The sequence below is a fragment of the Halyomorpha halys genome, unplaced genomic scaffold, assembly GCF_000696795.3.
Source record: "Halyomorpha halys isolate HHAL.00 unplaced genomic scaffold, Hhal_1.1 Scaffold62.1, whole genome shotgun sequence".
Classification (NCBI taxonomy): domain Eukaryota; kingdom Metazoa; phylum Arthropoda; class Insecta; order Hemiptera; family Pentatomidae; genus Halyomorpha; species Halyomorpha halys.
Genome location: NW_027116333.1, coordinates 810,548 through 825,285, shown reverse-complemented (window position 1 = coordinate 825,285; position 14,738 = coordinate 810,548). Strand labels below are relative to the sequence as shown.

General features: G+C 30.1%; 2 protein-coding genes across 4 annotated transcripts in view; one reads left to right on the top strand and one right to left on the bottom strand.

Annotated features, from left to right (window-relative positions):
- The window catches only part of LOC106692590 (diacylglycerol O-acyltransferase 2-like protein 6), a 39,858-nt gene extending 37,281 nt beyond the window's left edge, over positions 1–2,577 (bottom strand). The window contains exon 1 of the mRNA XM_067053133.1: positions 2,430–2,577. The gene's annotated coding sequence lies outside the window, so the exon portion shown is untranslated. The remainder of the gene's footprint in view (positions 1–2,429) is intronic.
- LOC106692591 (2-acylglycerol O-acyltransferase 2) overlaps positions 1–10,266 on the top strand; it is a 33,063-nt gene extending 22,797 nt beyond the window's left edge. For 2 of the 3 annotated variants that reach the window (XM_014438630.3, XM_014438632.3), the window contains exons 2-6: positions 3,455–3,655; positions 4,674–4,939; positions 5,627–5,801; positions 7,582–7,769; positions 9,363–10,266. In XM_014438630.3, coding sequence (XP_014294116.1) covers positions 3,455–3,655; positions 4,674–4,939; positions 5,627–5,801; positions 7,582–7,769; positions 9,363–9,523 — 991 coding nt within the window. In that variant the 3' untranslated portion in view covers positions 9,524–10,266. Of the gene's footprint in view, positions 1–3,022; positions 3,184–3,454; positions 3,656–4,673; positions 4,940–5,626; positions 5,802–7,581; positions 7,770–9,362 lie in introns of those variants that run through there. The other variant, XM_014438633.3, reaches the window with a different exon arrangement.
- The last annotated feature ends 4,472 nt before the right edge of the window (positions 10,267–14,738 follow it).

Here is a 14,738-nt window from a genome sequence, read left to right as displayed (position 1 = left end):
TAGAAGGCCTTTATATTTGAAGTTCCCTTGATTTGAGGTTCCTTGACCTGGCGAGGAAATTAAAATGGATGAAATAATGACTCAATAAGTCAATGTCTCAATCCAGAAGGTGGATCCTTAAAAGGAAGTTAATTCAGATATAGCCCCCAAAAATTGAATGCATGTCGCAGTTATAATCCAGTAGAAATAAAATTAAAATTTCGGAAATTTAAAAAATTTTAAGTGTTAAAAATTATAAGTTTTAAAAATTATAACATGAAATTATTTTCAGGAAAAATATTTTTCATTAATGGTTTCTAAAACTAGTTCACCAAAAGTCTAGAGAAAATAAAATGGTTTTACAGTAATAAACAGTGCAGCCTGCTGGTCAATGTTAGTCATGAATCTATTTCATCATTTTCTTATCATTCATTGCCAAAACAATAAAACTTAAATTTAGCGACGCATCTTGGGGCTAAAAATGGCGTTCTTTTAGCTCTTAATGATGGTACTAGGAGAAGGTGGCCATTTCTAAATCCTTATACTCAATTAAATGAAAAAAAATACCATTGTCTATCATTTATAATTAAAATATCCAGACAGCTTGTTAATTATTTAATATTGATTAATATCCATTTTTTAAAATTTTATTTCCAATGAACCAATCACAACAATAAACACATTAATTTTTTTATTCATAAACTCATATTCCTGTAGTGTTAAGACGAGCTCCTATCTGTATTTTCTATTTTTATAAAAAATATCGGTAGATTAACAAATGAAAATATTTATATAGTTCACAATTTTCTAGATTCTATAATTTTTACAATTGTTGGCAAGGAATATCCAATATACCGGGGCATAAAGTAGATTCTAGACATATACATAGGTCCATAAGTATCAAGTTTCCAGTTCTAAATTAGCAACCATCGGATGTTTTACCTCTTCGTTCCCCCCAATGTTAATTAACTGTAATTGATTTCTCGGAAACAATTTGAAAGGAGTCATAATACTTTTTCTAATTTTCTTTCAGTCTGAGATATAGACAAATAGAAAACATTTTATTAAAAGAAAAAGAATCTGCCAAACTGGAGGGCGAAAGGTATAGTTTAAATATTTACCCATTTATGCATTAAAAAAATAGTAATAGTGATGAAAGTAATACAGTGACTTGAAAAAACAATGATGAAGAATCCAAGTGAGGTCAAAGGTGTGAAACACCCTTTACATTTTAATTTCAAAATACCCTAAAAAAATGTCAGTCAGACTTCACAAAAACTCATCCTTGTTACTGTTCCTTATGGACCCAAATATAATTCATGTTACATCATTGAGACGAATCAGATGGGAGCGCAAGGTAGTAGGGCTTAGTAACCAACTGATAATGATAATATAATTCATGTTACGCCAAGTCCTAAAGTTAAAGTCTTAGCGACACGGAGGTTTGATACGGATACCACCAATCCCTGTCTAAATACATCTATTCAGTAAAACCTGTCCTAAGTCCTATCCATCAGATCAATCCCGGCATAATCCTCACACACACCCACTTGGTCTACACCCACGATACTCTCGTTGGTTCAGGGTCCGGCAATATTTGAAGGATCCGTTCGTTACTAGGCCCTACAACTTTACATGCCCATCTTAACCACTTCAGTTCTATAACCTAGATGCGGTGGGCCTTTTTCTTTCCACGGTATATATTTCGTAGCTGTAAATAGGCAACGAATTATATGCCTAATCTCCTGTATATCTTCAATGGTTACTGAAGAGGGTACAGTTACTACAAGGTGGGAATAAAATAAAAATAAAGAGGGGTCTTTCTACCTTCTGTATCAGTGGGCTACGGACAACATTAGGGCCTAGAGCCCGTCGAGCTTCTGTCACATCTTCTACTGGTGTGTCCACCAACTTTTTTAATCACGAACTTGATCGTGGTACTTTTTCCCACCCGTGTGGCATAGGTGTTCGAAGGCCTAGCACTGCCAATTTACGGCCTTGAAGGAAGTTTAGGATGATATGAACTCCTCCGTGCGTTGGTTTTAAGAGGTAATTTTTAATTTGCATGCCACTTAAAATATTTCGTACTTCTGATAATGTACGTTCGGGAACGACAACAATCGGTGGTATAGGCGCGGATTTGTGTGGGGTAGCTTGAGGAGTTGGTCCAAGCTCCGTCGGTAAAGCTTGAAGGACAAAGCAATAGTTATCATCAACAATTTCAACAGCAGTATTCATCTTAGTGCGTTTGTTATTTTTCCAGGAGGGGGCTTTCTGGGTTTGATTTCGCGTATTGTATCGCGCTACTGGCGTAAAATCCGCCTCATCATCGGAAACATCCGGTAATGACGCATGTTGAGCCGGATCCATGGATGTTACTTTTCAAAATATTGGTTTACGCGAAAGCAAAACTGTCACTTCACTAACACTAATGATTATTAACATGTTACCTTGTATATTGTTCTCTAATTGGGGCCAGGTTGTCCTCAGTTGAGGCGAAATAACTGAATTTAACAAACACACTGATGTTTTAACTAACACATCACATATCACAGTGTTAGTTAGCTACATCTCAGGATTCTATTAATTACTATATGATGTTTACCTGTCAAGTGTAGTAGTTCTTGTATCAGCTGGTAGGCTGCGTCACGCTGGCTCTAGTAGTTACAGTATAAACCAGCAGAGAGCAGTGTCAATACAAGTTCATACTTCGACGTTTCGTCGTTTCAGCCCCTCATCAGGGTTTTTACTTCAATAAAAACATTTTTTTATTCAATTACCTTAACTATATTTTTCATACGGTTATTTATTCTAAAACAAATTGCATGCTTCTGCAGCGCTTGAAACTGGTGCTCTCCATTCACTCCATCTGGTGTTTATTCAGGGATTCCAAACATTGTTATAGTAATTGATCTATTTTAATGAATAATTATTTCGAGGAATTAATAAAGTTCTTTATAGAGATTCTTTCATCAAATATTTATTTCAATTTATTTAATAAACACAAATGTACAGGTCTAATCCAAACAAATACTTAGGTCCTGATGATATCTGAATTGACAAAACCTTGACTGTTGAGCTCTTGGTTTGGATTTTATCATTCGAAGCCTTAAGTATTTTTGAATCTTCCAATTAAAAGATATATTCTCCATTAAAAGGCGGTTCCTGAAGTATTGAATACAATTTTAGTGACTGTAGAAGTAGGTAAGATAACATAAAACCATACCAGTTTTTCTAGCTATGTGCTGCACTACTTTTCATACATGTTTGCCATATCTTAGTTAAGTTTTCCTTTGCATTAGTGAGTGACTATGACCTGCATTGAGTTAAAATTACATAATGGACTTTAAAAATATATCAAGCTCCAAAATTTCTCTGAGCTAATTATTTTTTTTAAAAAATAATTTTGAAAAGTACAATTATAGAATAGTTACTTTTTTTATTTTAATAATTATATTTTTATTTTGTCTTTCAGAATGCCAAAAAAATTAACATTTTTTGAGAAATGCCTCCAAACACTGGCAGTAATTCAACTGGCAATGACAATATCCTGCCAAATTACAATCATTCCAATAATGCTCTATATAACTTTCTTTACAAAGTATTGGCTTTTTACTATCCTGACTTTGGTATGGACTTGGTATGATAAGGAGAAAGGATGGAAAGGTGGTCGGAGGTATCTTATGAATTTATATCTTCTTCTATCAATTGAATTTTTCAGCTTGTACTCAATACATTAGTGATTAAAAAATATTAGCAAACCTCATTTTTTACCAAATTACAAAAATATCTCTTGAAATCGGTATTAAAATAATTTAATTTATCATTTCACAATATTTTAACTTTTAAGATCAATGGTACAGTTCAAAAACTAAACAGTTTATCTGATAGAATTTAAAATGAATTGTCACTTTGTGGGATATTTTACAATTGGTGTGTGTTCTAAACTTTTCATTACCCCTCTGTATAAAATCTCAAATAATTTTGGATATAATCAAGCTACACTAAATCTATATGCAAGACCTGAAAGCTGGGCATGTTAGGATGAGGCTCCCACAGTTTGTTGAAGGTTTAATTCCCAGTAGGTTTAATCAGTCACCCATAGGTCAATCAATATTTATTAGGCAGTGACACGGAGAAATGGATCTTGACATTTTCACTCTGGTACTGTATAGTATAGTTGTGGCTGTCGTAGTCGAGGGAGTTAAGGCATCACCTTACCAGTCTTGAAATTGTAGTAGTGCCAGTTTGGTTGGCAGGTTGAATTTCATTTCCTAGCAGTTCCACGGAATGAAAACCCTCCAAAAAATATATTATGTTTATATGGTTATAATCTAACATGATTTAAAAAAATTTAAAAACGAATTAAGAGTATAATTCATTGTAAAAATTTAAAATTAGATAGATTAAGACAACTCAAAATAAAATAATTCAACTGTATCAACATTTATTACAATGTATTATCAAATTCAATAAATCAGAACCTTTAGCATGTAATTTATTATTTTCTGCATTATATGTAACTGGTAATTTAATAGATATAAAATGCTGAATTGAAACTATAAGTTTATGCCTCATTACACTCAGCAATGAGGGGAAAATTCCAAAAAATTACTTTAATTTAACATAAGCTTACTATTATTATCTACATCGCTCTTCTACCCTAGTAAATAAATAATGAATTTCTTTTTCAGTTCTAGATTTATGAGGGAGTTGCCTCACTTCAAATACCTTCGAGACTACTTCCCAATTGATCTAGTAAAAACTGCCGATTTGGACCCAAATAAAAATTATTTATTCTGTAACCACCCTCATGGACTACTCAGTACAGCGAGTTTCATAAATTTTTGTCTTGGCACTTCTCCAAGGACTGAGTTATTCCCAGGACTTCGTTTTTTCATGACTAGTCTGGATGTAAATCTAAAGTACCCAGTAGTTAGGGATTATGGAATGTGTTTAGGTAAATATATAAGTATTTATAAAAATAGGAAAAAAAAATCTATGTACCTATAATCCATGAAAAGCTTTGGAGTTCAATACTAAGAAAAGGAATACTGCTATGAACCAAATTCAATTATTCATATACCAATAAATTCTTCTTCACAATAAACAGATATAGTAATTAAATTACTAATATTGTATTAATTATTTCATTAATAATGCTGCTCTAGAATATCCAGGAGTTCCATATTTTAAAAATTATTTATGGCTATATTTTACTAATGCCGAGGCAAAGTTTAATATAAAAAGCCCTCTAATTATAAATGAGAGGTATACATGAAATGGAGGATTGTATAAATAAAATTTAATATTTTTTCTCAGTTATGTGATTCAAGCAGCGAAGAATGAAAATGAAAAAAAAATCTAATAACAAATTAAAACAGAATGGTACACAACATTAATTATTAGCTCAGGCGAATTAATCATATTGACTTTATTTCTTTTAATATGATGAACAATTAACAGTAAACATAATTTTAAATCCTATCTATAAGCCAAACTCCTACTTCTTAAAAATCCCAAGTTTCTTTAAAGTTTTAAATTATTCAGTAGAGGAAGGTTTAACATAAGATAAATAAATTTATTTTTAAATTAATTTCAATGTTTTGCATTCATTAGTTGTAAAATTCTAAAATTATCTTGTTAGGTTTAATATCTGCTTCAAAAAAAAGCCTAACATATCTTCTAAATGACTCCAAGAAAGGCAATGTCGTCATTTTGATGATTGGTGGTGCAGAAGAAGTTATTTATACCATACCAGGAAAAAATAAACTTATACTAAAGAAGAGGAAGGGATTCATAAAATTAGCTTTGAAATTAGGGTAAGAAGTATTATATAACTGTAAAATTTGATTTACAGACATTATTATTTATGTGTTTTGCATTTTAATTAGTTCATTAGAAAGGATTTAGCATCTGCTTTAGGAATAGAAACCCCATATCTGAAACCAGCTTTTCCTTTAGTGGCTGAGTGATAGCGTGAATCTGTCCTTACATTAAATAATAGATTTGCAGTGGATATTGTTGTATACAAGAAAATATTAATTTGCACTTCTTCATTTATTTAAAAAATACATCTGGGGATACATCAATAGCTTTAAGTAATATTAAAATATTTTTTTAAAAAATATATAAAAGGAAGCTGGTCTATGTGCAGTCAAAGAAAAAACTCAAATAGTAAGTTTCAGTAACTACTCAAGTAGTTTTGCTCCATGTTGCAGGTTTAAAAAAGATACAAACAGTTTTTTAGCCCTCATGAAGCCCTGAAACATGGAGTGAAATTTTGGCTCACATTAAATAGTTTGATTACTATTTGAGTTTTTTTCTTTTACCGCACTCAGATCTTTTACCTTATATATATTACACATGGTCAATCAACAATCTTCCAATTAAAAAATATATTATTCATAAAATCAGACAACATAAAGTCCCAAGGTTTTATAAATTCAGCTTTGGTATAAGGATGTAAGGTCAGGCAAGGTCTGAGACTTTCATGCTTAAAATGGACTTCTGAGGAACATTGCTTGCAAAGGAAAGCTCAAAGATAAGCAGCGTATCAAAAAAAGTTTATAGTTTAGAGAAGGGACAAAGATCACTCTATAGAGGAAGGCCTGAAGAGGAAGAAATCAGCCAGTTGAAGGACAGATTTCCTAGAAGGAGCATATTGATAGGCAGGTAGGTAATGGAGAGCTAGAGAAGGCAACAGTCGGTACAAAGACACAAAGGGAACAACTTGAAGATCTGTAGGACAAAGCCTGAGAAAATTAATGATTGAAGGACAACTAGAATAGAAATAATTTGGAATACAGAGTATTCATTGTAATTTTTTAAGTTAATTGTGAAAACAAAATGAAGTAATAGATTAATGTACTCCCAATTATGAGAGATAGATGACTGTGGATGACGGACGAGGAGAAGATGGTTGGGAGTTCGTTCAAAGTGAAACACAAATAAGTTGGTGTAACCTATTTAATTGTGCCAATGTTTCGGCTAGATTTTCTAGCCTTCTTCAGGGTTAAGAACAGAACAAGATAACAACCACAGTAAGTATAGAAAATAAAAAAGAAAGTATAAACAGAATAACATAAAATGAATAATTTTACAAAATAGAATTAATAAAATGAAGTGATGAGAGAAGCGGGAAATAAAATGTATACATAGGTAATTGAAAAAGTGGGTAAAATAACATAATTAAGGAAATGAAATAAAAATGAAGTTATATAATGCGAAGAAGTATGAACACATTAGTTATTAATAATTTAAATATGGTTACATATATTTTCTTCCTCTCAATTTTCTTTTTCTTTCCATATTTCAATTTTTAAATATAGTAATATATAGTAAAAATAGTTTCAATCTATTATATAATAGGGGAGGGGTGTGTAGGATTTCATTATGTTAAATAGAAATAGTTTACCATACATCAGTATCCATTTGAATCAATAAAAATGTATAATATAATAGATTTTGTTTATCAATTTCTAATACACACCAGAAAGTAAATAGGCTAAATACATATCAAACTGTACTAAAGTTATTTTAATGAATGTTTAATTTGGAAAACAATAAAACAAATAAAAATGTTTAATTTATTACTTTTAGATGTGGTTTAGTTCCTGTGTTCCATTTTGGAGAAAATGACCTGTTCCAGCTGAAGGAACCAAATCCAGGAACATGGCTTTATACAGCTCAGCAATGGATTAAAAAGAAAACTGGAGCAGTTCTGGCCCTACCTATGGGACAATTTGGCTTATTTTGTGTTCCAAAGGGGGTTCCCTTAACTACCGTCGGTAATGTATTAATGCAGGATATAACGTAGTACATAAATTTTGAAATAATTTAGAAATTGGATTCATTCCATTTTCTTCTATTATTCTGGTAGTTTACATATACATAATAATGTACACATATTTAAGTATCCAATATAATTTATTTATAATTCAATTTGTAAAAGTATGTGTTATTGTAGGCACCAAATTAAAAGGTGAGTTATACTAATATCAAAAGGCCTTCGACAATATGCAGTCAATAAGGTTAGGTTAGCGGTACAGGAGGTAAATTGGCAGGATTAGATGTGGTGGAGAATCAGTCTACCAACCATATATGATATGTGGGATATAAGGGTCTGAGCCTTAAATCCTCATAGCATGGTTTACCACCGTGTAGAGTATTCGTCTACACAGTTAAGCAGGGAAAAACAAGTTTTAAGAGTATTCACCTCCTTGAATCCTTGCAGAAGGGCAACCACAGTCTACAGGGTATTCACCTACAGTTGATTGGAGGAAAGGAAGTTCTAAAGGTATTCGCTTTAGATCCTAGATGGGCAACCGGGCCATCTGAGGCTCAAAGAGTATTTGCAATCTGGAAACTACAGTGGCACCGGTTCGAATCCGACTGGAGGTGTCAATTTTTATTTCTGTGAAGGCCCCATGAATTGAAAACTTGACCTCCTCCCCCCCACCATGGAGTTACAATAGGGTGGTACAGTGTAGATTGTAATCATTAATCATTCAAATAATAGATTTATGAATATAACATTACATTACATATTTATTAAAGTATTTACAAGAAATTTACACAAATTAAAAGATGATTGCTTGTGAGACATTGGTTTAGATCAGGGTGGATAGGTTGGGCCAGGTCGAGCTTGAACAGCACTCGGTATGGATATAGCAGCAACTCCTAGAAGTTATAGTTTATCTAAAAGTAGCAACAGGATACAAAAAATTTAATCAATCTCATTTCTCAAAAGTGATGGGGAGTATTTACATATTAATACTAAATAATGGTATAAATAAATAATACAATAAAATAAATAGATGTACAAAGTTTTCTAATCAAAATCACTTATCAAGAATCAAGGCTCATTTAATGCTTGGTCATTATAGATAAAGGGAGCTTTCCTGGAAATTTTCTTAGGGATTGCATAATTAAATAGAAACCTTATTTTTGTATTGATAGCCTCATGCAAAACCGTATACACTACCTTAGAATAATAAAATCATTTCATAAAGGCAAAATTCTAAAATTATTGAAAGAAAATAAACTAAAAATGTTCCACAGAAAAAAAATATGAGAACTTAAAGAATCAAAACTTCTACAGGTTCAGGATATAATGTTCCATGTTCATTAATATGAAAAACCTTGGTTTTCACATCTTATTTTTAGCAATATTATAATCATTGTTACTAATGGTTCGAGAACATTATTTGAACAATACTTGATGTAAATGTGTTTTTAGCTAAAAATAGGCCTTAAAAAAAACATTTTTAAGTATTTAATTTTTTTAATTTAATTTGTTATTCTTAGTTTGTCATTCCTTTTCAAATATCCACCATATCAAGTAGGTAATTGAATCTAATGAGAACCTAATTCTATTTCAGTTGGAAAGCCAATAAATGTACCAAAAGTTGCAGAGCCCACCCAAGAACAGATTGACCACTATCATGCAGTGTATACAGAAGCACTCGTGAATCTATTCGAAGAGCACAAATACAAATATATGAAAGATCCAGAAAATTCACATTTGGAAATTATTGAATAACAGACTATTCTATTATAATTGTTGACTTGTACTGAAGTAATTATATTTCATATTTACTTTATATAACTACTATATTAAAACATTAAAAAAAATAGTAGAAAGCTTAATGTAAAGGTAAAAACAAATTGTATATTATTTTAAGAAAACAACAGCTGAGTTTCTTATGTTATATTTAATATCTAAATAGTTTGTGTTTCACTGATTCAGGTATCATAAATATTAAAGCACAATTTTTAAATTATTCTATTGAATAAAAGCCTTATGAAATAATTAGTCAGCCTTAGATTTCTATTTGATTGGTAGCATAAATACGCCATGTTAATAAGAGCACTTTTTCTTCTGTTCAACAATCCATTAGCAGGTCATGGCTTCCTTGATCTGTCTTCTTCAGCTTTCCAGTTTTGATTTCCATCATCAAGAGCATCTTACATCAAGGGCCACAGTTTCCTGCCATCTTAACCATGTTTTTTGTCCTTATCATCTTGTTCCATGTAGCATTTCAATGAGAATCTTCTTTGGGATCTCTGACTCATTCATCATGGCCACATGACAGGCCATCCACAACTTTCCAAGGCTGATGATACAAACTGAATCTGACTCATTCATCAGGATGCACAGCTTCTGATTTCTTTACCACATACCCTTCTCCACATTGATACAGCAAAGGATGTGCCTTTCAAATATTTACAAGAAATATATTGTAATAATCATAAATTTATTAAAATAAAATGAATGGAATTTTATATTTTTTTAAACTTAAATTCTCATATCTTAAAAGATAGCTTGGGTTCAAATTATAAACTTTAATATTTAACAGATAATAGAATTTTATTTAAATTTTACAACATAAAAGACTCTTTTCTCAGGACGGGTTTCTAGGCAATCAGAAACAGACACTTTACTAATAATAACACTTAAACTTAATTAATAGCTATTCTTTCTACAAATACAATAAATTTCAGTTAGAAACAAAACTAACCAATTACCCAATCTTCTTTTGATGGTTTATGACTGTTGACATCCTCTTGTCTATGACGCTATCCAACTCCTAACAATGGTTTCCAATCCTTCCCGCTTCTCGCCGAACGGACGTCTTCTCCCCAAGCCAGCAAAATCATGAGTGCCCATTTCCTCTCCTCTATCTTCAATGTTTACTGATCAATCCAAAAATAATCGATTGTAGTACAATCGCTCCGCTTTACTTGCTATGATCTGTGATGCATACAGTCTATTGACAATTGTTATGTTCCTCTATTTCTTCTTTGATTATTCTTTTTCTATAATTACTGTATAGAAACAACAAAAGTTGAAAAACTTCAATCCATCTCAACACAAACAACCCAACGAACACTTCGGAAGGACGCGCACCGCCATCTTTCTTGTTTTGAACACCGTATTTATTTTAGACAAAGAAAACTGGTTAGCTTACTTTTTGATTTGAAATAACAAATAAATAATACTGAAACAATATACATAAAATAAAAACGTAATTAAAATCATTTATCTATAAATATCAACTATTTATTAAAAAAGAGGATATTACAATATATTGGTCCTGGTCATTGTCTTATAAGGACAGGATGTATCAATTCCTAATTGGCAATAACTTTGTAGATCTCATGATAAGTTGCTACTAAAAATTATTATACATCACTCAATTAGTTAAGTGTCCAGTTAGTTAATAATAGTGGCTAATGGCATTTGTTTCAGAATGTTTATATTGCAAGTTTAAAAAATGTGTTAAACATGTTTTTTTTTTTATTTTAAAGTTTATGTCAATCAAATATGTATTTATATTTATATCATCTGTTTTAACTGGAATCTATCATCGATATCATAGAAATATGACAAAAAATGTCTAAAATGTCAAAACAAATATTAATAAGAGAGAAGTACCAAAAAATCTCTATCCTTAACATAGAAAGGAATTACCCTTAAGTGAGAATTCTGAATTCTGCTTTACTGAATTCATAATATAAAAACAGTATTCATAATTAAGGATAAAAATAAGTAATTAACCTAAAAAAACAAGCAAGTGAAAATAAAAATTGTAAATAAAATAAATATGAATTTATTTTTATATTGTAGATTGTTATTTTTGTTGATTCACCAAAGATACCCACAATCCAAAGATATAATAACATATATTCTTATTTAGATATACCTGGAAATGTATTTGGATAAATCATTGCACTTACATTTCATATAATGAGATGAAATGCACTAACAAAACCAAAAATATTCTATTACATATTTCTTAAAAAAATATTTTTCAAAATAAAAAAATTATAATAGATAAAGAGTAATGATAAGGAAAATCAAAATTTGAGTACAGAAGAACAAAATTATCGATATAGGTTTTCTTTTTTCCAAAATTGATTCTATGAAGGTAGAAAAAATTGTATCAGAATTCTATAATAGAATACATTGTAATTTTTTTAAATTTTCAAGCATTGAAAAAGTTTCAGTGAGAGTATTTTTGGATCATCAAAACCTACTTGAAGTGAAGCTTATGCACTTTCTAAAATTAAAAATACCATTAAATATGTAAAATATATCACAACAAAATATAATTACTAATTAATATTGGAGGTATTTTTTTTTACAAAATTAAATAAAATAGAAAATTTAAACAAAAAAATTCAAATATATAAAATCTAAAAAAAATAAATCACTTTCTTCAAAAAGCCCTTCAAGAAAATTAATTAAGAAACAAATGGTTCTGCAAGGAAATTACTCAAAAAACAAATTTTGCTGTTGAATTTTGAAAAGTTATAATTTATTAGTTACTCACTAAAATATAAGAAAAAACAATTACTATTTTCAAAAAAGTCCTGAAAGAATATAAATTTAATAACACTTTTTGGTGTTTAATTTTGAAAAGTTATGACTCCAACAAGATTTTGTAAGTTAAAAAAGATGAAGAAATGTCAGCAGAAAGAAGTGTAGCAGAATATTAGTATGCACAAAAAGTATTTGGATATGAAGCAAGTTTATTCTTAATTTTTACCATAGATCAGTTTTCTATTTAAAAAAAAAAAATTTAATTGGTAATTAAATTTAAAAAAAATCTTTTCCTCTCTTTCTTATAACAAGACAATTATGATGTTTTCAAATAACTTCTAGTATTCATTTCACACTAAATTAAAGAAGAGAAAATTACCTTCAATTTGATTGTGATAATTTTTTTTATTTGTCCACTCGGTTTTTAAAAATAATCTGTTTTAAAAGTTATTGGGCATGATGATTATGATCCTCCAAACTTGGCTTAATCATTCACTTTTTTTTTTCTAGGCTTTATGCAACAAATGTTAATGAAACAATTTATTATTTTTTGGTACTAACTGATATAATAATTTTTAAAAAAGGGTAGGTATCTCTACAGATACAGTAATTATAATAAATAATTAATATAAATAATACAGTATTGTGTAATAATTGTCATCGCTTGTGTAAAATATATATTTTGTGTCAATTTCATTTCTCTTTTTTCTCAATACTTTTAACTGCATGAAACCAGTTTCTACTATCAGAATAGAGCTGTTAGACCACATGTCAATTTTAAATTAAGTGTGAACGCATTAATGTACTCATCGTACAAAGTTAAGCACTCTTTCAATTTTATATTATTGCCTGCGGGGGCAGATGTAAGGATTGTAAAAACCACATCATATTAAGCTGAGACATACAGTCCAAGAGCCCGAGAGAAGAAAAAAATTTATTTAAAAAAAGTTATTTTATGCCAATTTTTTATTACTCCAATGAAAACTCCATGCTTGTTTGGAATCAAAATTAGATTACTCAACCAACCATGGTAAGGGGGAATAAACAATTGCACATTATTTTCTGTTAAAAAAAGGTTCAATTTTTACTTCAAATAGACAAGGGATATAGCAAATTTCATTAAATAGTAAATATTTAAGGGACACCCCTCCCCTCTATCTCTCAAAGTTTATTTTATTCCAGAAAAGCCTAAAGTTTTGGTTCATTTTGCATTTAAATTTCCATCTCCTTAAAACTGCATACAACTCTAAAAAAAACTTCATAACACATTATTGGAAGTTGAGTAAATATTTTAAAATATGAGCTGTAATAGAGCTCTTTTCGTTTAATAGTTCTCCAGATACAGTTTTTCATTAAAAAAAAAAAAAAAAATACCAACTAAGGAGAAACCAACAATTTGTGAATTAATTATGGCGAATATAATGGAAATTGCAATTACTACTCCTCAATTAAGAGCTAACAGCAACTGTATGTCTTTAGTAGGAGTAGTAAATAGTTTTCATCATAATGTTGGCCAAATAAATTCACAAAATATTGATATTTCGTTATTTGGAGATAAATGTTGCTTTTTTAAAAACTGTCTCTCGGGAAATATTGAACGAAACTTCTTAATTAGGGCTTATATTTTCTCAACTTCAAATGATGTTCTATTAATTTTTTTTTTTAGTGTAGCAACTAGTTTTGAAGATATGGAGTTTCACATGAAAAATTAATTTCTTCTTTATATACATATATATTCTTTATATACATTGTATTGGTATAAAGCAATTTCATTTTTTTTTTTTTTCCATTGCTCTTTCCTTAAAGGCGTTAGAGTCGATGTGTAGGTTTTGCTAAGAGATAGCGGAAGCAATGAAAAAGTATGAAGGTAGAAATTAACTGTCAGAAGATTTTAGTGATGTGATAGTTTCAGGTGAATGTTAGTTCAATGATTTTACACAGTCATTGGTACAGGAACCGCAGACGAGTTAGAAAGTTGGTACTCTGAGTAGAGATTTTGAACAGATGACAATTTGATCTTGATTTATTTAGTTTTTTACAGCCACTGTTTAGCCACTTCTTGGATCTTGGTAAACACTAATAACAATTCAGAAGGAGAAACTGATAAATAAATTTAGGAATGGTCACCATAACACCTTTGACACTTTATTAAAACTATGTGAAGATAGCATTTTAAATTCTCACAAATAAAAAAGTACAAATACTAAATGATAGTTCTCAAAGAATAATTTTTCTTTGATTATAGGCTCCGGCCTTGTATTAATTAATTAGTTTTTTCCCCTTCATTTAATGTTTATTTATTTTTTAACAGGCCTGTGTTTTTCTGTATGGTATTGTTTTTCTCAATGATGAATCCAACGGTGGAGGGGGCAAAGTCTAAATATGCTACTGGCTGTTTGAGGCAAGTGCTGGATCTACACCTTTGCCACTC